Source organism: Aptenodytes patagonicus, chromosome Z (assembly GCF_965638725.1).
Source record: "Aptenodytes patagonicus chromosome Z, bAptPat1.pri.cur, whole genome shotgun sequence".
NCBI lineage: Eukaryota > Metazoa > Chordata > Aves > Sphenisciformes > Spheniscidae > Aptenodytes > Aptenodytes patagonicus.
Genome location: NC_134982.1, coordinates 20,670,975 through 20,695,341, shown reverse-complemented (window position 1 = coordinate 20,695,341; position 24,367 = coordinate 20,670,975). Strand labels below are relative to the sequence as shown.

General features: G+C 42.5%; 2 protein-coding genes across 3 annotated transcripts in view; one reads left to right on the top strand and one right to left on the bottom strand.

The window, feature by feature from the left end:
• DDX4 (DEAD-box helicase 4) overlaps nt 1-7,946 on the bottom strand; it is a 30,794-nt gene extending 22,848 nt beyond the window's left edge. Inside the window, exons 1-2 of the mRNA XM_076362860.1 lie at nt 7,746-7,946; nt 4,507-4,570 (exon numbers count right to left, since the gene is read on the bottom strand). Of these exons, the coding sequence (XP_076218975.1) occupies nt 4,507-4,570; nt 7,746-7,946 (265 nt within the window). The remainder of the gene's footprint in view (nt 1-4,506; nt 4,571-7,745) is intronic.
• A 6,181-nt stretch (nt 7,947-14,127) lies between these two features.
• Nucleotides 14,128-24,367, top strand: part of SLC38A9 (solute carrier family 38 member 9) — a 50,424-nt gene continuing 40,184 nt past the window's right edge. Inside the window, exons 1-2 of one of the 2 annotated variants that reach the window (XM_076362702.1) lie at nt 14,128-14,274; nt 22,958-23,107. In XM_076362702.1, coding sequence (XP_076218817.1) covers nt 23,004-23,107 — 104 coding nt within the window. In that variant the 5' untranslated portion in view covers nt 14,128-14,274; nt 22,958-23,003. Of the gene's footprint in view, nt 14,275-18,404; nt 18,466-22,957; nt 23,108-24,367 lie in introns of those variants that run through there. The other variant, XM_076362703.1, reaches the window with a different exon arrangement.

Genomic DNA, 24,367 nt, shown 5'->3' with positions numbered 1-24,367 from the left:
AGTGGCTGACAGCTAGAACATCTGTGCCTGGAGACAAGGCGGCTCAAAGGATCTTACATCTTAACAGAAGTGACCAGAGACAGAGTCAGATTCTTTTCACTGATATGCAGCAAGGGGACAAGAGGCAATGGGCACAAACTGAAATACAGGAAAATCCATTTTAACATAAGGAAAATCTTTATACTCTGAGGGTGGTTAAACCCTAGGCAAATTGCCTAAAGAGCTTGTATAGTCTCCATCCCTGGAGAAATTCAAAATTCAGCTGGACAATGTCCAGAGCCACCTGCTATAGGTGACCCTACTCTACACAAGGATTTGGACCAGCCAATCTTCAGAGTTGCCTTCCAACCTGAGTGATTCTATAAAAATGAAATTCCCTATTCTGCAATATCAGAGTCAAGATCAGGGTACATCAGCAACCATCATACAGATACGAAATCTGAAATCAAAACATGAAGTCTACAAAATTCCATGTTGTGCAAGTATATGGCATATCACAGAAACTGATTTTTACCGTCTCCCTTTCAAGTTAAAACTGCTTAACATAATGATATAGCTACCCCTGAAAAAAACTAGACACTAGTACATTCCACAAGACAACAAACGCACTAGTTAAAGAAGAGATCACCTGTATACAAGAGCTTGTCATACAGAAAAAAAGAAGACGGATGACATTTGGTACATTATCAAGTCACTCAATCAGGAAACTTTGCTCGTACAACACTAAACAAAGTGTTAAACTGCTGCTTTCATAATCTGAACAATGTTCAGAGTTCCTGCTCACTTGGAAGATTTAAGTGAGTAGTTTGTGGCAAAGCCAGTAAAAAAGATTCCAATATTCGTGTTTATATGTAACATGTAACAAGCAGCAAATAAAAACACCTTACCAATTATTAAATTAACACTTCTATTGTTTACCACAATAGATTGGTTTCTATTGACCAAGTCTATTTGCCTTTAAAGGCGTGAGGACTCTCTTCCCTTTACTTGCCATCCTAACCCATTCTTATTCCATCACTCCTTTTCCACTGAGATTTCCACACCTTAAGCACATTAAGTTAATTCCATATTCAAAGCTTTTGGAAAGCACATCATATGCCAACAAAATACTTGATCAGTAAAGCATCTGCTTTGTTAAGTTCCTTAACCATGCTGCCCTCTGTGTTTATTGCCTCTACTAATGAAAGGTGCTGGACAAAAACACAGATTTACAGACAGTGAACAGGACAGAACCAATAATCATTCTTTAGTCAGGTCTGCTATGCTTAGCCCTTACACCAGCTGAACTGTAGGCTGCACTGCTGTAGGCTGCACTGTTACTTGCTAACCAACCTATTAAGATCGGTAAAAGTATAGCAACTTTCACAATTATCATTTGCCTACTATGCAAATTATTCATGCGACTCATGTCTATATAGGTTTGCAAGCTAACTGGTCTTATAGGAAGTCTAGAAGTACCAAATGCTAGTGTTTAATTCATCACTGTATCATTTACCACTCTAAATGTATTAATTTTCAAGCAGTATTTGATAGATTAAGAGGACTAGAATGAATTCTTGTTTCCAATTCACTGGAATTAAAATCTAGCGTTGCATCAGTGTATCTCTGAACAATAGCTGTTAGATCTGTTGATTTCCTCATCATATGCGTTCACTTACATTTTTCTACTGTACACGGGGATTTAAAATCCTGATTTTAATCCATTCCAGAGACATGCACCCCCAAATCCTGTACATACTAAATAAATGTCATTTTGGCAAGACTTTTAATTCTGTTTTTTGTCTGGGATTTTCTGTGGGTGGTTTGCTTGGTTGGTTGGTTGGGTTTTTTAAGTACCAAAGGAGTATGAAACAGGAAAGAAGAAAGTTCCTTCAGTATTGAAAATTCTGAACAGTCAGCTTGTAAAGAAAGTTTTGCTTTCATGAAGAAGCAATACAAAGAACGAATTCACTTAAGTCAAAGTAAAGCTTTATAAAATACTAATTTGCTAGTACGCAATATTGCTTTTAGCTTATCCTCATTACAAGGATTTACACAAGAGTACTACTACTAGATATTGTTTCAAGGAAAAAAATCAAAATTAAAGTTTAACCTGCATACACTAACTCTACTCATGCAATTTAGTGTCAAACAAGCAAACTATATCACTAACAATAGTTATGAACTATACAGAGCCTAGAAGTGCATTGCATACAACAGAGCAGCTCATGAGAGCTTTATCTAAAACTCAGCTGAAGCACAATCTGTTCATAAATTAGAAGTTTTGCAAGGGAAAAAAAGAAAAAAGGCCCATGCAGCCTTTTCTAAAAAAATTTTTTAAAAAGGACACGTTTTTCCATCAGGTTGCAGGGAAAGAATCCCTAATCTGATGCACCCTTTTAAACAAGGTCAAGACAAGATGCATAATGTTATCAACCAAGAGCCTCGCCTCTGGACTTCCCGAACAGCTTTAGTTCTTTAAGTCTTTATTTAAACAGCAAATAAATTTTGCTTGTATCTAGCATAATTAAGCAATCTCAGTATTATTACTTATGCTTGAAAACATTGGTAGAGTTCCCTATCAACTAAGAACCTGAAAGATTGTGTCAAGCCAGAACAGACACTTTGAAATTGCTTACACTGATCTAAAATGGCACAGTATGTCTAGCTCAGGAAAGGAATAAATGGTTAATGATGACAGTGAAAGCAAGTCCTTCAACAGGAAAAGCCCTCCCTGACATCAGTTCAAGAGGCACAAATCAGAGAATACTTATGTTATTTTTGCAATATGTAATGGAAAAGTTATCAGGCAGAGCTGACAGCTAGTCAGAAAGAGTTGGAACAAACAAAACATGAAGCTCCCAAGACTCACTTCCACCTAACCTGCAATTCAAGTTCTCTTCACAAGCACTGCCTTTCCTATTTGTTCTGTGTGAAACCATTACTGAAGTTAGCAACCTGGAGACCTCATAAAACATTTCTGCTGTTCTAGGATGAATGCAAAGCCTGTCATCCAAATCTTCTATTTCCTGTAACTGTCCAAATTCAGAGGAATTCAAGTAGCACAAGTGGTTATCTTGTTCCTACCCTTCCTAATTTTCCAACATCCTGGGGACAAGGAATTGGGAGAACATAAGTCTGCCTTTCAGCTATACACTAAAAGGCAGGGGAGAGATACATCAGTAATAAACATACTGCCATGTTCTAACTACTCATAAACACATGAGCAGTTATAAATATATGGAGAACCTGCCGCATGAAGAAAGACTGTGGCAGTTAGGTCTTTTCTCCCTGAGGAAAAGGAGGCTCAGGGAGGACCTCACAGTATTCCAGTACTTGAGGGGCAGCTACAAAGAGGGCAGGGGCTCTCTCTTCATAAAGAGCCACGCGGAGAAGACAAAGGGCAACAGGCACAAGGTGCACTGGGCAAGGTTTCATCTTGATAGAAGAAAGAATTTTTTACTGTGAGAACAATCATTCACTGGAACAACCTCCCCAGGGACATGGCGGAGTCCCCATCACTGGAGATTTTCAAGATGGGATTGGACAGGGTGCTAGATAATCTCATCTAGGCTTCCTTTACCATGAAAGGTTAGACCAGATGATCTTTCGAGGTCCCTTCCAACCAGGGCTGTTCTATGATTCTACAATATCAACGTAATTTGTGCTAACCACAATTTGTTAAAATAAAGTTTAGGTTGTTCCTCCACAGCTGGATCAACTAAATGATATAAGCTCAAAATTTTTACCTCAGACTGAATTTCACTGAAGTTAAAATATCCTCAAGCAGTCTTAAAGACCATTCCTAAGTTCAGAAACTACAGTGAGAACACCCCGATTGCCTTATCCCACAGCCTGTTAGCTCTAAGCAAAACCTGTTTCCTGATGTGGCTATTATACAATGAGTCACACGAAGTAAAGCCTGGGGCAAACTACCTCCAGCAGCAACCCTAGCTTGGCATATTTAAAACTTCTATATCTAAACTTCTTCTAACTTCTGTATCTAAAACTTCTGTTCAAGTTTATAAAGGCATCATCTTCACGAAGCCAAGAGTGCTTTACAGAAACTTGATACCAAACATCAATGTTTTGCCTTGTGGTTTTTGCTGGTTTTTCTAAATGGATCCAAGTTTCTGTTCAACAACCTCACCTGACGTTTTCTTATTTTCAACACAACTGTCAGACAGGACCTCACTAGAACTGCTCAACATGGCATATGAACAGTATTGAAAATAAATGTTATGTTTAGCACAGCCTGTTTTAGAAATGCTTGTGAGGTAACACCTATCGACTCTCATTAGAAGTTATATACTGTATTCAACATGTAACTGCAGTAAATAAAGAAGGGCTGAGGATCAAAAGGAAAGTCTATTTGTTATGTTACCTGTATAATTTGATGTTGTTTACTCCATGGCGGACGCATGAAAATATCACAATGATAATACTGTGGTTTTCTTTAATCTCCTAAGCTGTTCAAGGGATCAACTCCCCCAAACGTCAGCAAAATCAAAAGTGCCTTTCACATACCGAATGAGCCTACACTTGGACTGAAGTCAGATGAGGGACCATTTGGTCTTTCAGAGAAGCTAGCCTACAAAAAGAAAAAAGGCACATCATGTTAACCCCAGGCCACGCAAAGTACATAAATACAAATGCAGTTGCTATGTCTTGCACTTGAAAGAAGTTGCCTTCTGCACCTTCAGAAATGCAGTCTCTCAGACTCTTCTGTTCACTTCAGTTTAATACACTTCAGTATGGCATACTGTTTGCATCTGAATGTCACCAAAAGCACATTATACACAGTTGACATGTAGAGTTAAGTAAGTTTATCTTGCCTTCTGTCGCTGATTTGTGTGGGCATCAGCTTTGTCACCTTGCCAACAAACATTTTAAGCCTTGAATATAAGAAACATTTATTGTTCAAAACAATACTATAATCATTTGAAGTATTTTTCTTTTCCAATCTTTCAGACTGTTTGTATTGTGACTAAAAATCTGTTTTCATCACTTTCATAACTCACTTTCTAGGGTTTTACTAGACGATGCTTACAGATTATCTTAAAAGGAAGTAACTGAAATATTGTCAGTCCCTGTTCATTTATTCAAAGATTCAGATATTCCATTTGAACAATTCAGAACAGCAGCTAATTTTCACATTTTACTCTTATGGTCAGTTTTACTTCCAGCAAAGGCCATGTTTAACTTTCTCCTGTTTAATGCAAGCCAGGCACATACTAGTAAGCCAAAACAACAGCTGACTGAGGAACATCACATAACTACCACACTTTTTACTTCAAGATTGTGCTTTTTAGACATTACTACAGCTTTCACACTTCTCAATGTGGCTAGCAACAACTACAGGAAATTAAACCCAAACTGGTAAAATTACTATTCTGAAAGTGTATGCTGTAATTTCTTCTTTTGGCAACCTTACTTTTAGCCTCGTACATCCATCTGGATAAGCCATTCGCCTTTCCTCTTCCTCCCTGTTCCTCAAGGCTGAATTTAAATGCCCATTAGGACCAATGCCAACAATCAAAGATTCATTACAGATTCTCCTCAAATTTACTGCCGTTTCTTCTAATACCAATGTTCTGATAACAACATCAGAATCAGCAAAACATTATTCTTTAGCTGTCTCTCATTACATTCCCGTATCTTATCATTCATTTCACACCAAAGCATTTCGCTGCTATGCAAAAAAATAGCAAAATTGAATAGGAATTTCTACACAAGATTTAGCTCAGAACTAGGCCTGACACTAGGTACCTGACATCACCCTAGTTCTGCTATGAAGTCCAGAACTGCATTTTAAGAATTGTTCTGCCTGCTGCCAAACTCTTGAGACCATTAAACTGCACATAGTTTAACAACTTAAATGTACTACTTCCTGACCTAATTGTAGCTTTTCTACTGCCAGGAATTTAACTCAAGAGTAACTGCTACGATCACCCTCTTCCAGTTTCAGTTTAAGTGAGCTGGGTTTGCAAACACTGTAGTAGCCCAACTCATTTGGGGGGGAGGGGGGGAAGCAGAGTGGAGACAACTTACAGAAGCAACTTGAACAGAAGATCTGAGAGGAAGCAACAGCTCCACCTATTTCTGGATATATGATAGCTTCCTGAGAGCTGGGGAAGCAAGTGTGGAAACTATCCAGATCTGTAAACACAGATGCTATATAATCCCAGTCAGGATCCATGAGTCTCCTTGCTTTTCTTCCCTAAAAAGCTGGGTATTAAAAACGCTTTCAAAATACACAGCCAAAGGACTGAATACCTTTATGGAATAGTGACCATGTTAACTTATTTTAGAAGACAACCATCATGATGAGACCCACTTACACATTCAGAGCTACAGATACAATGAAGTCGACTTGGTTTCTATACACAATTAAGCCTGCTTGAAAAGTCAGATTTCCCTTTTCTAAGACTACAGTTTTCCAAGCAAATGAGACCATGTAAGAACTCACTGCTATCAAGAAAAGATGAGGTTCTATTTATTTTCTCTTTATCAGCTTTGGTGGTCAAGGCCATCTAAGCCATTTTTCCATCAGGTTAGAAAATTAAGAGAGCTCACAAAAGTACACAATGAGCACTGGTACCTGAACAAAACAGCAGCAAGCAAACTGCCCATGGGGAGGAAATCTCATCTCTTCAGTAACAGTTAACAGTGAACTCCTACAGCAGCCTACCATGTTTGCAAAAACATACTGTAAATTATATTCAAAGTCCTATCTACAGCCCTTAAACAGGTGCGCTCCTCACCCTTCCTACTCATTTAAGACCATAAAGTTTGGGAACAACATGAAGTGCAATATTAACTGAACAATGAAAATCAGCTGAGAGAATCACCTATGTTCTATTTGTTGCTGTGGTAAGAAGAAACAGCAATTCAGTGACTGCCAGCAGAAAGAGACAGCAAATAGAATAGCTAAAAGGACATCAATGGTGCAGAGAGAGAAGTTACAACTCACATTTAACCCACAGCCATGAACTACCACCAAAAGACATGGTTCTGCTAATCCCCAATAATGCAGTTCCACCACTGCCCTTTTACTATTCAATAGACCATCAAACCAGTCTGATTTGTGCAAGAAATTGCAGCCTACTAACACCCAAAAAACAGTGATCTGTTCTCAGTTTATCTTACAACTTCAGAAACACTGGATCTAACATACGTAAGGGAACAGGAATGCATTATAAGGGAAAAAGGGCAGGCAACAGGAACCACCCCTTTCAGAAGTTAAAAAACTTTACTTGAATACCCCTTACCACCATTTAGCTGCAATTATAAGTTTCTACCCTACCTAAGTTCTTGCTTGTTCCCTTGCAGCCTCTGCTGGTCTGCTAGCCTATCCACATAGGTACTCAATTCCCAGCCCATGTATCATAATTAATGAGTTACTAGTATGTGTTGCTTTTATGCCACTAGTATATGTCACTTTAAGTACACATCCTCTCAAAAGCCAATGTAAGAAGGCAGCATGAAGCAGCTGAAGAGTAATACTAATTGGCTACACTGACCATGCCCCAGGAGCCTCCAGGGAGGCAAGGCACCTCAACATTTTGAGAGACTGAAACTGCTACTATTGTTTAAGAAAACACTGCCTTTTCTACATGCAAGTTAAGGGCAAGTTCCTCCAGGTGCTTCAGGAATCACAGGAACAGGGGACCACAGCCTGCCAGCCACCTAGGCCGCAGGGCCAGGGGTGGGAGGAAGGGAAAAAGAAGCAAACATGCTACAGCCCAACAATTGCCACCTCATACCTGCTCAAGAAGTGGGAGGATTGGCGATGCCTCGTCCCCCATCTCTGCATTCCAGTCCTCGTGGTTCATGCTGTGCCCTTTCAGATCTGCTTGCAGGAGACGAAACACATTAGCAGCAACACCCTGCCTGCCTCCAGCGTGCCCCACAGCACCCATGCAGGGGACACTATTGAGTGCTGTCCCAGCACTCACTGTCCTCATTGCAACCCCCACTGCGTCGGCGGGGGGTGGGTGGGAGGGGTGTCCTCTTGGGGGAGAGCCTCCCACTTCCATGAGAAAGGCGCCCACCCCCGCTCTTACCTCCTTTCCGCGGCCACCGAAGCTCTGCATTGAAAGGAAATGGCGCCTCTCACCGAGGCTTCTAATAACGGCACCACCACGTGCAGTTGCTGGCCCGTCACGTGCCTCGCCCGCCAGCCAATAAGAGCGCGGCTCGCCAGCAGAGCGCGTGTGCTGGTGCCTGTAGCTAGGGGTGAGGCATTATGCGCCGAGCCGTTAGGCGGTTGGGGCTGTTAAGGCTGGGGGAGGGCAGCGAGTGAGGGTGGCGCGGGAGCGGTGTTGGCGCGCCTGACTGGAGCTTGTGGGGCAGGGGTCGGCTGGGGCCTTTATCTGGTCTGCGGTGATTTGCCCCGTGGGTAGGAAAGGGCGGGAGGTGGTGCATGGTTTATCTCGCTATGGCGTGCACTGCTCTGTGGAGCAGTGGTGGCGGCGGGGTAGTCACGGTGCATGTGGGAGGAAAAGAGAGCTCAGGAAAATGGAGGTTCACAGTATCTGGGCACTTCTGTCCTTTGCTGATGATCCTGCTCGGCTCTCTGAGCATCTGAATAATCCTTACTTTCTTCATGTATGACTGTTAAAGTGTGGTTTATTTTACAAATACCTACTTCTAATAAAAGTGAAAACCACTGTTTGGCAGAACTGCAACTAAGATACTAATCGTTTTACTGCAAACAACATTTTCAAGCATTAGCGTAACAGCTAACAGAACATACCCCTTTGCTAGAATTAAAAAAAAAAATTGTTTAATTAGGTTAAACAGGCAATTTGTTAAAAAAAAAAACCACCAAAAAACCCCACCATACTTAAGAACAACATCCCCTTTCCACAGTTTTTTGTTATACCAGACTTGGTAGAGAAAACAAAAGAGGGCTAAATTCCTGGCTTAGGAGTTTTATTTATGTTGAAGTGTGGAAGAATGTAGATAGGACTTGTATCAGTTCAATGCATCTATTAAAAATTGAGGCAAGTGCTCTGACACTTTCGCTTGTGTTTCTGAGCTGCTGGCGCAGTGTATGTCTTCTCTGTACCTCTTTTTGTGCTGTGGAATAATACAGCAATACTTATTCTGAACATCGTAAAGGAAGTTTATATCATTCCATAAATGTGATGAATACTTGTTAACCTGCTCCACCATGTTCAACAGATTTTCCTTGTCAGAAAAACTATTTGAAAAACTGTGTGCCTGTTTGAGAACTTTAAAGTCTTCTGTTGCAGAGAAGCTGCATCAGCTCTGCAGTTTTGCAGTGAACATCTGAATGTCTAGTAGGGGCTTTGGGCAACAGTAAGGCAAATTCCTGCAGCAAATGGAAGTTATTGGAGAGGCTTATTTTTCAGGAACATCAGGACAGGACACTGTGCCACTAGATGATATATATGAGGCTGTGCTCAGTGCAGGTAGCAAAGATAACTGCTTGGAGTTACTAGCTTTCAGTAAGTGATCAGTCAAGATATACAATGTCCAAGGGTGAAGAACTCACAGTGGGAACGTCTCTGTGGGAAGTGTATAAAGCCATTTACAAGTTCCTGAAGCAGCATCTGGAACTAGCAGGGAGGCTTGCAAGCTAAATTTTACCCACTGTGCTAACTCCATAGCACACCATTTTACTTTTTGCCTAAACAAGAAAACAGAGTAGGCTCCTTCATCAGCTAAAACGGCTTCTGTTTTAATTGCACTGAAGGTCAATTTTGGACGTCCATAAAGAAAAAGAGCAGTATGTCTGTTTTGATAAATTTATGGTTAATGGCAGATGGTACATCTAAGCCAAACTGAGAGCTTTCAAATAGTTTATCCTCCTTTCCATCAGCAGGTTACCATTCCCTCAGCTTTGCCAGCATAACTTCATGTTCAGCACTCCCTAACTCACTCAAGGAGATACAGTTTAGGTTAATTTCAATGGTAGACATAGGGAGCAACTATGAATGCAGTCATGGTGGCAGATCTGTAATCACTGGTGGGTGATCTCTTAATTAATTTTAGGTACAATCAGATGTCACAGCCTCTAACTAGTAGATGGACTCGGAGAGTTCTTATTTTCTTCCTATATTCTTCTGATTCTGCTCATTGTAGGAGACTATCTGCTGCCTCCAAATTACTTCCCACTACTTCAGGAGAAGCCAAACTATGAAATTTTGTGAATGCCAAGAAATTACATGGTAAATGTAACTAATTTGTTCAACTCAGAATATTCTTCAGGGAGCTACAACTTTTTTTATTATTATTATTTTTCCTAAGGATGCTAACAATTCGATGTAAACCATGATGGCAGGGCACAAGTTGCACAAGACATTTGCTGACTACCCTGGAGGTCATTTTGTCCAACCAGCCCCACTCAAGTAGAGTCGCCTAGAGCCAAAAGAGAACAAAGTAGTATCCAATATATATAAATGGTATCTTACACAGTACATTCAAATGTAACATGGAGCAGCAGATCACCACAAAAACATATAAAAGTATATTACAAAAACTTATAAAAATAACCCCAATTGTGAGTGTAACCCCCTAGACTGAGGAAGAAGAAACCAGCAACGTAAACATATTCCTCCCAGAGAAGGACTCCAGATGCTGACAACTTGCTGAAATGTCCCCTCCTCTCACCACTGCCCAAGAATGAAACCACCAACCTAAGGACCCGGAGTAGCAGTAGAAGGGTGAGCATAACACCAGGAAAAGGGGTAGAAAGTAAGCGCGTGCATAAAAAATTTTCTTCTTTCTTTTTGTGTAACAATTAGAGCTGGACTAATAATGATTAGACTCCTAGGATTTCAGTTACACTGACAACAAATTCTTGGCTTTACTTATATATAAGGTGTGCTTTCTCTTTGCCCACAAACAAGATTTTTTGTGTAACACAGTTTCTACATCTTAAATGCTATCCTGATGTATTATCAGTATTTTTCAGAAAGAAATCTGGAGTAATCTCTAGCAAAATGCAAAACTCACTAAGTTTGTTAGCCATGTGACCACGCCTCTGTTTGCAATTATGGGAAACATTATTTGTTCATCCACTATAATGTTCTATAATGCCTCAATTTTATGAATTTGTGCATATTACAATTATCTTATAGCTGCAAGTACAGAGCAAAGTATGCCTTAAGGCTAAATCAAAAGAAGATTCAACATAGTGTGAGATGGCAATTTTTTTAAGAGCTGGATTTAATACCTTCTTTGTCTTACAGATGTACCAAGAGGTCCTAAATAAATTTAGGCTCCCATTTTTCTAGACATTGCCCAGGCACGTAGGAAGAGACACTCTTTGCCCAGAAGGTAATGTGTCATCAGAATAGAAAGCCACAACACAAACTGCAGGACAGCAAATTAATACCCTTTTGTAAAGTCAGCTGTTGGCAGCAGTTTTAATGAGGGAGCAGGAGGAATCTCTACAATTCTGTTTGGCTCGCAGTTCTTACAATAAAACATTTTTCCTAAGCATAACTTTTTCGAGGACTGTAGTTGGTGACCAAGAATGCAATGAAATACACATCATCTATCTGCTATAGCAGTAACTATATGTCTTTCATAGCATAGGACACAGAGGACAGGCTTGCAAGAGTAAAACTAGCTGCTTGCATGCTGAAAAAAATAAGTTCTTCATGTATCTCCACTTTTGCGGCTTTTAGTTTAATTCACTTTCATAGCACCAGCATGCGATGTTAGCATTGCATTTCAAATTCACGTGGTAGCAGGTGGACAGACTTCATCGACCAAAATCTTCAAATGTCTGTGGTAGGTGCACCCTGGCTGGTGCCAGGTGCCCACCAACCTGCTCTATCACTCCCCTCCTCAGCTGGACAGGGGAGAGAAAATATAACGAAAGGCTTGTGGGTCGAGATAAGGACAGGGAGATCACTCAGGAATTACCGTCACGGGCAAAACAGACTCATCTCGCGGAAATTAGTTTATTTTATTACCAATGAAATCAGAGTAGGGTAATGAGAAATAAAAACTAAATCTTAAAACACCTTCCCCCCCACCCCTCCCTTCTTCCCAGGCTTAACTTCACTCCCGAATTCTCTCCCTCCTCCCCCCAGTGGTGCAGGGGGACGGGGAATGGGGGGTTGCGGTCAGTTCATCACATGTTGTCTCTGCTGCTCCTTCCTCCTCAGGGGGAGGACTCCCCACACTCTTTCCCCTGCTCCAGTGTGGGGTCCCTCCCACAGGAGACAGTCCTCCACAAACTTCTCCAATGTGAGTCCTTCCCATGGGCTGCAGTTCTTCACAAACTGCTCCAGTATGGGTCTCTTCCATGGGGTGCAGTCCTTCAGGAACAGACTGCTCCAGCGTCAGTCCCCCATGGGGTCACAAGTCCTGCCAGCAAACCTGCTCCAGCATGGGCTTCTCTGTCCATGGGTCCACAGGTCCTGCCAGGAGCCTGCTCTAGCACGGGCTCTCCACAGGGTCACAGCCTTCTTCAGGTGCATCCACCTGCTCTGGTGTGGGGTCCTCCATGGGCTGCAGGTGGATATCTGCTCCACCGTTAACCTCCATGGGCTACAGGGGGACAGCCTGCCTCACCATGGTCTTCACCACAGGCTGCAGGGGAATCTCTGCTCCAGCACCTGGAGCATCTCCTCCCCCTCCTTCACTGACCTTGGTGTTTGCAGAGTTGTTTCTCTCACATATTCTCACTCTGCTCTCCTCTGGCTGCTGTTGGGCAGCAGTTTTTTCCCCTTCTTAAATACGTTATCACAGAGGCGCTACCACCATCACTGATGAGCTCGGCCTTGGCCAGTGGCAGGTCCGTCTTGGAGCCGGCCGGAACTGGCTCTATCAGACATAGGGGAAACTTCCAGCAGCTTCTCACAGAAGCCACCCCTGCAGTCCCCCCGCTACCAAAACCTTCCCACGCAAATCCCATACTATGTCTAAGAGCTACAATGTACACTTGGATTCTAAGAGTGGCTCAGAGGCAAAAAATGATAGTGAATTTGCTGGGCTACACAGAAGCAAGAGTTTTGGTCCGACTCGGCTTGCGTGCAGCTGAATTTCAGGATGACGGGTGGTGTTAGTCTCTGCTGCCTCATTTCCTCCCACAGTCTGAAATTCAATTACACGGCAGTTTTCTTGCAGGAACAGTCCCACTGCTAGCCACACAATCTGGTTTGGGCTGCACTTGAACAGAAAGTACAGATTGGGATTTGTGTCTTTTTTTGTTTTGTAATATTGTTCTCACATGGGGAAGCTATCTCTGCTGTCTTCCTTGCATGCAATTCAGCAGTTTTCCCAATTATGAGCTATAAATATCTCTAGAATTTGACTTTAACGAGGGTTTCAACTTTGAAAGGGCATGTTCCCAACTTGATTTAACTAGGACCAAAAAACCCCCCTAGGATTAAAGATAGTGACTTTCTAAAATGTATTGGCTGGCTGATTGTCCTCTACTCTGCTTACTCGTCCTTTGCTCAGCAAGTGTTGCGTATCTCCCTGAGCAGGTCAGGAGGCTCGTGATACATCATTCCCCACAGAAGGCGCTTTGCCAGTCATGCTAAGACCAGCGCAGTTTGTTTTGGCAAGGTTGATGTCTACACATTGTCAACATACCGACTGCAAAAGCATGGAGGCAAATGGGTGAGCTTTTCTTTTTTCTTTGATTGACACCTCAGCAACAATCAGCAGCAAATCCAAATCTTTTCTTCACTGCTCTTTGGTAAATGCTTGTCCATAGTGTAATGACCTCACTTGAGAACTTGGTCGGGCAGAATATGTTTTGTTGTAGCACACATACTTCGCGACAGTGAAGCCCAGCACCTGGAAGAACAATGCAGTTGACAGCTCAACTATAGACTCGGTTTACAAATAAGGGGAGGAAGTGAGAGCGCCACCAAGAATAACCATGGCACCGCCTGCCCTAAACCGAATCAGCAGCCTCCTCGGACCTACATCTAGTGTTTCGGGTTTGGTTTACCACGGGTATTAACCCCGCCGGGCCTCCTCCCCTGCACCAAGCCGGGCGCAGACGACGCAGCACGGCGCAGGCGAACGGCGGGAAGTGCCCTGGCGCGGCCCCGCCCCCTCCCCGCCGGCCTGGCGCCGCGCACTGCTCGCTGGGAAGCGTAGTCTTGCGCTCGGCAGCGCCCGGGCGGCTTCCTCAGCGGAGCCGCTCTCGGGAACTACGCGGCCCGCCACGCCCGCCGCTGGGGGCCGCCGAGAGCCTACTGTCCACCGCCCCGGCCGCAGTCCGGGGTGCTTCCTTGTTGCCGCCGCGGGAGCGCGGAGCTGCCGGAGTGGAGCGAGGCGGTGCCGCCGCCGCAGGTAGAGGAGTCGCGTCTGCTTGTGTGGCGCCAGCAGGCAGCGTCCTCGGGCCCGGCCGGGGCGCGGGGCGGGAAGGGCGGGTCAGCGGGAGCGCGCCGCGGGGCTCTCGTGTCCCGGGGCGGGGGCGGCTCCACGAACACGGTGCGGCGGGTATCGCTGCCTCGCTCGCTCTGGCCGGAGCGCCGCCTGCAGTCCGGCTTGCTCAGCTCCCTGTGGGGGGCGGCGGGCCGGCCGAGCCACGGCGCTGCCTCCTTTCGGGGCGGGCCGCTCCGCTCCGCCGCGTGGGCGGGCTCCGAGGCGCCCTGCCTGCTGCCGAGGGCGCTGGATCTGCGGGGAGGGGGGGGCCGCGGTAGGAGCGGCTCGGGCCGCAGAAACTGACCGGCGACACTGAGTCTGGTTCGAATGTAACGTGTTACGTGGGAAAACGAACAAAACATCAGAGCGTTGACTGATGTACGGAAGCGACATGAAAGCTTTTCGGGCGATTCATAAATCGGGGGAAAGCTTACATCGGTTTTAACGGGCCTGTGGACCCAGTAACCTTAAAAAAAAAAAAAGGTGTTAAAAATTTAAGTTAATCCCTAAGGTGATAACTTTATGTTCTTGTAAGTATTTTTTTACAGTCTCCACACAAAAAAAATCCATATGCAAATAATAGATGCTTTATCTGTTGAAGACAAATCAAATTCATGTTCCATTTCTTTTTAATTTTACTTAGATTTATCATGTGGCAGCAACCGCATACCCATTGGTTCAGTCTGAGATACACAGAAGCTCAGCAGTGGTTCAGCTTGTATATTCAAGAGTCTTTTTTTCCCCAAAAGTTATTAACTTGCATTGCTTATACAGTTTTAATCATCTTCAACCAATACAGCTGTAGGAGAGTATGGACAAGCTAACTCGTGGCAAGCTGTCCCAGTTTTAAGGAGCTCTGAAAGTATGATACTACTCTTAGGACCAGTATAGCATTCTTCAGTCCCTTCTGATGGAGGACTCACTGCCCCAAAAGAGGAATCGAGGAACTCTTCTGTCCTGCTTTGAAGTCCTTGTCTTCCAGTGTAGACACTGCTTATTTCTCACAACTTATATGTGCACAGCCTGCAGCTTACTTGAGATTTATGCCTTGAGCTTTACTCATCCATTCATCGGCTCAGAATTGAAGACAAGGTCACACCAAGTAGCACTTTTAAAAATCATATTCCTTATTTGAACTAAATACTTTCATTAGTGGATTCTTGCATTTAAACCATGAGTATGAGGTGGGGGTTTAGGAGTAGTGACTTTAAATAAGACATGAAACAAAATGTGTCCACAGTTTAAGTTGTCATGGTTTTATTTGTGTGATCTGATTGACCGGGAGCTATCCTTTTAAGAACCACCAGAAATCTCAAAACAAGGAAAACTACTGCTGCACATAAGCACAAGAACAGCTTTTGGTGGCAAAATTCCTACCAAAATAGTTTAAGACTGCAGCTGTAATTAGAGGTTGAAAAGTAACAAGTTATAGGTGACTAAGTTCTGTGATTGTTTATTTTAAGGTGCATGACTTCCAAATCAAGAGTTCTGTCTTTGTCCGTGAAGGCTAGTCCACTGGGTCTCCTTCCACACTGGGAAATTATTACAGAACCACTGCTGGTGTCTGTGCAGCAACTTCAGCTTTAGTAACGTGGAGCATAAACAGCTCTCGGAGCTCCAGCTGCTGTTTTTCCAGCACCATGTGCAACTGCACTGCTAGCCATGATGGCATGGTAAAGGCTGTGGTGGTAGTGCCCCTCTCCATCTTCCTCCCCCTGCCCACTATGGAAGGTTCTCTGATAAATAGCAGTCCTACAAACCAGCTAAGCACAGTCTGTGCTCGTGGGATGACTAGGATCACTGACTAAATGAACACAGTTTTGTTCCTGCTATGGGGTAAACCTGTTTTGTAACCCTCTTACATGGCCTGGGCTGTAAATCTGAATGATCTGTTAAGATGGGTGTCTAATCTTAAAGCATTGACACACACATCTGTAGCTAAGCTATAAACTACCATTGTTAGATTCACAGTGCAATTAAACTGTAATACGGTTTTGTCATCCAGTACAAAGAAGACTAGATCACAGCACAGCCACCAGGCTAGAATGAGGTTTCTAAATCTGCTGGGTCCTTGTCTTCACTCCTTGAAGCTTTTCAGACTTTGTAACTAGGAGAGAGAAGGAGAACCTGAAGGCAGCGAAAGGAGAAACTCATAGGGGCAAGCCAGTGAGGAGTAGTGAAGGTCTAGCCCTGTTTAGATTACCATCTGAAAGTCATGTGGAGCGTAGCCTGGAGTGGGACTGGGAAAGGTACCTTGCGTATCCCTAGGTATTGCTTCACAGTTTATGACCAGCAGCAGAAAACCTGGATTATTAAATTCTCATGCCCTTTTGCTGCCGTTCTGATGTAGTGCTTCAGACGTTTGTAGGAGGATTACAAATGGGGCAAGAGGGCATACTAAGACAGCTTCACCGCAGGCAACCAGTGAAATTATATCCTGAAAAGAAAAGGAACAACAGGATTCAAAGTATATGCAGACTTTTGACCATTGAAAGATATCTTGACATTAATGGTGTTTGAACATGTAGGTGATTAGGTATTAATGATGGTTAGGACTGTGTTGATAGCATATGATTAGAAAAAGTAATTGCTATTTTAAGCCCTTACCCAGAAGAGAATCCCAAACTTACTTTAGCATGCTAACAGTTTGGACAGATTTTTTGTATCAGGAAAAGTATTTCAGATTTTCCTTCTAGATGTAGCCATGCCTTTGCAAGTGAAAGGAGGACAACCGAGTGTGCTTTAAGGCAGTGTACAACAGTTCTTAAAAGATGCTAGTGTCAACGTTGCTTCAAATTCGTGAGGTTTTTGGTGCTACAAAGGTATGTAAAGAATGTATTTCCTTTATCATAGCTGTTGTGGAAGATCTACCTTTTTATCTTAATAACTGTGTTAGATACAGCTATGAAAGTTTAGGGAGGCGTTTTCAACAGCACTTAAAGCTGACTTTCATGGGAGTAGCAAAGCCAGAGTATTTTCTCCTGGAGTCAAATGCTCGGAGGACCAAGTAGCAGATATCTGTTACATGATAGGTTAGGAGTTTCACAAGCAAAAATAAACACTTCCTCACCAAAGCTGAGTTGGAAAGGAAAAGAAATATGGGTGCAGAGAAAACATTCTTACACCATTTTCCCCTCAGCAGCAATGCAGCATGCTGCATGGGAAAACATAAAATTTCTTCCTTTGGTCCTGCCTTATCAATAAGATTTTAGCTGTGGGAGAACGCAGTTAGCACTCTCTCTGATCTTCATCACTGCTGTCACTAGTAGAAGTTAAGAGAGGAGAGACATGATGTTTGTGGCAGAGGAGGACAGAAAACAGGTCCCTGCGGGTGAAAGAAGAGAACTTGTGGAAGAGTAGAATGGTGACAAGCAAATGGCAGAGGACCTGGAGAGTCAAGAAGGATTTTTAGAGAAGAATATAGGGTGCAACATGTTGAGGAGAAAATCCCTCTTTCTCATTCATTACCAAATATGTCACAAAGTGAACCTACTATCTGCGCACAGATAATTAAACACACAAACCTGTGTTTAAAAGGACAGAGATTGCAAAGTTGAAGTATTCGAAGGTTGGAGTATTAAACTTAGCTAAGTTTAATGAAAATTAAAATTGCCTAGGTGATCTTAGTTGTCTTGGTACATATGAATTATGATATCAATTAGAAATACTTGGTTATTAGATCATTATTTTTCTCAAGCTGGACAGTTCTCGGAATAGGGAATGTTTTGTTATAGCAGCAAAGCGATAGCGTTCAGTTCACTTCTGCGTGAGACTGATCTGCCTTATTTGCTGCTCAACAAACCGTAACTGTTCCTCTTGGATGTTTTTGCAGTGCTTAGTACGAATCACAGCTAAGTTTTACATAAAAGTTAATTTCTCTTCACAACGTGTCTATGAGCTAAGGCAAGTATTGGCATTATCCTTATTCTAAGGATAGGGAATAAAGCACAGGAAAAAAATCACTAATTTTGAATGCTCAGTTTGAGAGTTACTTGGTTGCTTTCAAAATATTTAACATCATTCAGTTGTGCACAGCAGAAATGCTCTTTTGTTTTGCAGCATTACACGAAGTAGGTTCTAAGCAGAAGGAAAAAAACACGGAACATACTGTCAGAGGTAGGTGGTCCCTACTGTCAGGTGGTTTTAGTTACACTTCCAGCAGTATTGCCTTCTTTCTTCCACAAACCATACCCGTGTCTCTGCAACTGGACAGTGAAGCTGCTGGTTCTGCAGAACTACAGCCCCGACAACCCCAAACCAGACCCAAAACAATTATCTTCCTCTTTAGATTTATTTTTTTAGCCGTATCTATTCCCCAGTCCTGTTCATTCCACCAAGAAAGAAGACAAATAGCTGTGCCACCACAAATAGGGGGAGGAAAGACTGTGAGAATGAGCAGCAGGGAAGAGCGATGCCTTTAACTCATAGAACTGCTGAAGACAAAGTTCCATGAATTCCTATCACCAACTCCAGGTACACTACAGCTAGCAGGAACCTCTTTCCCACTTGCAGGAAAATCCTGTTTGACAACAAATGAGTCAACAAATCCTTAAAACAGCCTTCTCCATTTCCAAGCAGCCATACGTTAATTCCCAGAGATCCATAGTAATTCTCTGAATGCAACAGTGGGCACATGGAAGCTGTAACTGCCATGTATCATAAATATACAAACAGAATGAGATTTGTCAGGTCAACTTTGATTTTTGACATGAATTCTTTGTTTGACATCCCTGATTATAGGCTTTTAAGACCATATAAAGAATACTGCATGTCATATCACAGGTTTTTAAAAGAAACCTTTAGAATGAGGTGAACATAGATCAGATACCCAGTATAAAAAAATGTTTAGATAACTAGGACACTAGGAAAGTAAGCAGTTGAGAAGAGGTTATTGCAATGGAAAGTGTTGGGCAGTAAGTTCAGATAGCACAACTGGCTCCATCCCATGTATTAAAAGTGTTTATTGAGAATGCAGTCCAGCCAAAAGGGATAGAAATTAGATAAAAGCAAGGTTAATCATGTTAATTCTTCTTCATTTTTCTCTTCTGCTTACAAGTTCCTTTTAAGCTGTACTGGTTCCAGCTGCAGCCTTTACATTTATGGTAGCTGCATCTATTTGTAAAGTAATCAATTTGCTGGTCATAAGCTTCACCTATCTGTTCTCAACAATAAGCACTTAAAAAGTAAACTGTCTTTGCCAATCCAGCTTTTAAGTAGACACTAAAGAGTCAGTAAGCAACAACTCCATAAGCCCCAGATCGTGCTTTCAAGTCAAACTTAGTGTATGCTGTGTTTTGGAAGGATTATTTTTCTTTATGGAATACTATAAAATGTTCTGCGTTCTTTATTTATAGTCATAGTGCAGAGAAAATCAAACTGGTGATCAATGTTGTCTGCATTTGTCAGATTGAGTTGTAAAGCACAAATACATTATTTACAACAGGTTTTAAGGAAGGGATGCGTTCAAAGCAGTATCTTAAATTAGCATTTAATGTCTGCTTAATCTGTACCATAAAGCAGGGCCTGTGGAAGGAAGGGATCTCAGTACTTCAGTCTTCTGGAAAATTCTGGCTACAAACACTTCTGAGTATTTGGGGTTTGAATTTATTTCGAATTTCAGTTCAGCTATTAGGAATTGAAATTTTCATCTGCATTTTTATGGCTAAATCCAAAGCGTGATTTAAATTTGGAGAGTGTTGCAAAATGCAGAAGTGAGGGATCTGTTTTTGAGACCTAGGCGTATCTGTTCAGAAAAAGCATGCAAGATGTTAAGGTGAAAAAGAGAAAAGAATGTAATAAAAGAAGATAATACCACATTACCAGTCTTCTACCTGGGGCCACAGGTGAGGTCTTAGAAAGAAAGAGGCTGTAGACTCTAGAGGTGACAATGAAAAGCAAAAAATAAAAGTCCATGAAGGCTGCTGTCTTCAGGTGTGGTCAGAGGGATGCAAAAAGTGTTTTGTAATGGGAATGGCAGAGGAGTGGGTGGATACAGCAGTGCCTGAAATTTCTGGGGCCTGTGGTTTTGTTTCAGAACTGTTTAGCTGCTGGAGGAAGTTGATGTGCACTGGGGTGAATTTAACAGTGGGAGGGTGCAGGGCGTAAAAGGAATGGAATGTACTGTGGAATCAGTAGGGAGGAAGGAGGTGACCTAGAGCTATAGAAAAATAAGGGAAATCAATAGGAAAGAAATGAACCAGAGGGGAGCTATAAATGAGGTTTGGAAAGGAACAGAGTGCCACATGAAATGAAATAAAAATATTGCTGTGAACTAAGAAATCTGTTTGTAAACAGTGCTTAGTAAAGGTAGGTTTGGAAAGCAATTTTGGCAGTGTGCAGGAGAGACAGAAAATAGAGAGGAAATGAGGAGCAGGAATTCAAAAGCTGAGCATCACCAGAGGAGCTGAGAAGGATGAGAGAACATAAGATGTTCAGCTGAGGCCAAAGAACCAGCAGCAATGATGTGGAAGGGAAAGACTTTAGGGTAAAGAATCTGAACTGATGGTTTATAGAAGGGCTAGAGTGGCAGAAGAGAGGAAGCAGTAAGTTAAGGTAGGTAAGAGAAGCCCCATCTTGGAAAGGCTCTGGAAAGAGGAGAGGAAAAAAGCTTTAGAGAGTGTGACACAAAAAATGAAGTGCAAGAGAAACAGGATGCTATCAGGGAGTGCAAATAAGGCTCTTAAGATTGCCTGGATTATTATCACTGATCACTTATTATGTCCTCTCAAAGAGCTAAAATGAACAGGAGAAAATGATGCCTTTAAGTTCAAACTCATGCCTCTAAACTTAGTAACTTCATTCAAATCTCGTCATGGATGCTGAAACTAGGAGGAAACTGGCAGCACTGCCAGATAAAATGGCTTTGCCCATGCATTATCCCCTCCTTTGCACAAGCATGCAAGTGTGTGCAGCCAGACAACAAGCCCCAAGCTTACCACTGATTTGGATTTAAAGCAAGGGAAAGAATGGTTAATTTTCAATTCGATCAGTCTTCCCAGTCCAGTTTAGTGTGAGATCACACAAATGCCCCTTGAGCTAAGGGCAGGACTAGTGCTTTGAGTAGCATTTCCATGAACTGGTCCCTCCCCTTGAGAGCAGAGAGCAATTACCTGTGCTCAGCACACCCGGGATGGGGAGGGAGAGGGGGAGTGGGTTCCTGTCCTCTAAAACGTACTTCCTCAGCAGGTTGAGCCAGTCTTAGTGCTTCTGCAGTACCCCCAACACACTCCTTCAGTGTTTTCCCACTCCGCCTTTAGCAATTGTTTGAACACCAGAGAGTCGACATGGTTGAAAACTGCTAACTTTTCTTCCTTTCTCATCCCCTCCTTTGGATTCTTTGGTTTTTTGCCAGAGGCATTAGCAGGATAAGCTAATGCAAGAGGATTGGCGACATGCAGCTAGGAAGGGATAGAGCCACGTCAGTGCTTAACTTAGGTTGATGTAATTTCTGGGATTGGGCCTTTACAGTGTATTTCCATGAAGATGCAGAAGAATGATACACATCTTGTTCTTTCTATCTTACTTTCCTCCATCACCACCCCAGGTTTCAAACATCCAGTGCCATCCTTCCTTATCTTGTGCCAGCTCTGGTTCTCATCTATCTTTCCTGTCTAACATTCTAAAGCATCAGAAAACAATCCCCCTGAAAGAGCAGGGGGGACTCTACCATATTTGTTTGAAGAAGGAGTCCTGGCTGAGGAATTCTTCAGGAGGTAGGAGGGATGAGAGCTATTAAAGCCATTACGTTTGTTCAGCTGCACGCAACGAGACCACAGCAAGTCCCATGTGAGGACTGTAATTCAGTCTAAGTAGAATTCCTTTAGCTTAAAAGCAATCTGCTCCCCATTGTTTGGCCAGGAGTGCTCTGAATGTGTGTAGTACGTTATTATTAATGCATTATTAAACCCTTCATTGCCTTTAATTCAAAGAGTCTGGACATTGTAGACTACAATAATCTGATCTTTATTCTGGGAAATACACTGGAAAACTGCATATGTGTCTGCTGCAAAGTTTGAACTAATTTAGTGAAACAATAGTCCCTAATGACTGTGATAAATTGTTCTCAGCTGTACTATTACAAATTGGAAATACAGTTCCTTTAAAAATCACACTGGTCTTACAGTGGAGCAGTAAGAAAAGGAGTCCCATGCTTTGAAAGCAGGAAGGTAAGATGTATGTATGAATACACCTAACCTTAATTTGCACATGGTGGACTTGATTCTTAGCTGTGGTAGCTCAAAGGAAATTCAGATTCCAAGCCAAACTTTTTACAAACCTGTGTTTCAGTCCCAATATAAGCAACAGCATCCACCATATTCCTTCAATTTATATTGCCTGTTGCGGTGCTAAAAGAGATTCAGAGCACAACTGTACATTGACCACTTTACTTAAATGGATAGTGTGTTGCAAAAATTACTGTCCCTGCTGTAAAAATTACTGTCCCTGCTGTACTTGGCCCGTGATGTTTGCGTTATGGAATAAGAATTCTCAAGTGGCAAGCTGAAGGGATTTTCTGGAGCTTCTGAAGCTGTGGGACTCTGCCAGTGTTAAATTCGTAGCAGGGACACAGTTTTACTTAACTGCAGTTGTCTCATTTCCTTTTTTTTAGGTCAGAATAACTGACAATCTAGAAGAAGGAGGCACATTCACCAAATATGGAAGAGGATACCAAACCTCTCTTGGTTCCTGTGGGAGGCGATGAAAGCAATTATGGAATCATGAATATACAGTTTAATCCAGAAGATTTTAAGTGCAAAAGGTATGAGGAAGGCTGAACCTACAGAATGATTATATAGCAATGAGTTGTTTAATCTTTACTTTTAGCAACAGAATCCTACAAAGACAGAAGACTAATGTTTGAAAACCAGGATCTGAGTACAAACAGTTCCTACTGTGTCTCTGTATGATATTATTTCCAAGCACCAGGTGAACAGATGTTCATACTGTGTTTTGTTTATAAGGGTAAGACTTTTCTATTGACATCACTTCAGAGAGAGTGCTCTGATAAGAACTTGGCATGTGGCTTCAAACACTGAATATCATGGGTGTATACTGAAGCATGATGGTTTTTATTTAGCACAACAAACTGAAATGTTAAGACTATGCAAGAAAGCTTGCCAGGTGGTGTAGATAAATGGCTGTTGGTATGTGTAAATGGTTCTGTATGCACTGTGCAGGTGATGCTGAAAAAATACTTTATTTGCTAGTACTGAGGGAATTGAGTGACCTTTACTGCTTTTAAGAAAAAACTGCAGTATTTTTTGAGATTGAGCAAATGTGAAAAATTCAGCAGCCCAGCCTTTTTGCCATGCCTGTGAATATAATACACATCTAGCTAAGTGGTTGTTTTGCATATTTTCTTAGAGTTTAACAGCTCTGTCTCCCAAAGGAGGTGGGAGTGGGAGACTTCCTCTGCTGTTGCAGTTAAGATTTCTGTGAGCTGGTCCTGGAGCCAGTTTGAGATTGGAGTGGGAACTAACCTTCTTATGCTAGCTGGAGGAACCAGCTCTGCTTTTTTAGACAAAGGAATAGCCGCGTGCTGCCCCTTGGACCCTGTTTCTGGCTCTTCGTTTTGCCCTTTGCATCCAGCATCGTATTTCAGTAGAGCAGTTTTCCTGAAGGAACTGAAGATGGCACTGTTGTATACAAAATCCTCTTGTTGGGACTCAAGAAGAGTTCTTACTGTAGTGTTTTGCTGCTGTCCCAGCCTGCAGCTTTGGAAAACCATGAGAGCCTGCTTACATGTTAGGCAGGGGCTAAACAATCTCTTTTTTCTCTGTGAGCAAAGGAAGGAGAATAAGGGTCTGAGTGAGCCCAGGGGAACAAACAGAGCACAGGTGTAGGAGCATACAGAATTGCGTATATAAAGATGAGGAAACTGTAGAGTACTTTCAGGTGGGAAAAGGAAATGTGCAAAATGAATTCTTGCTTTATCTTCTTTCTGAGGAATGTCTGAGGCCCTCCTGGCATAAGACAGCTGCTAATTTGTGTGGGTTTTGGGAGCTCCTTGTGTCGGAGG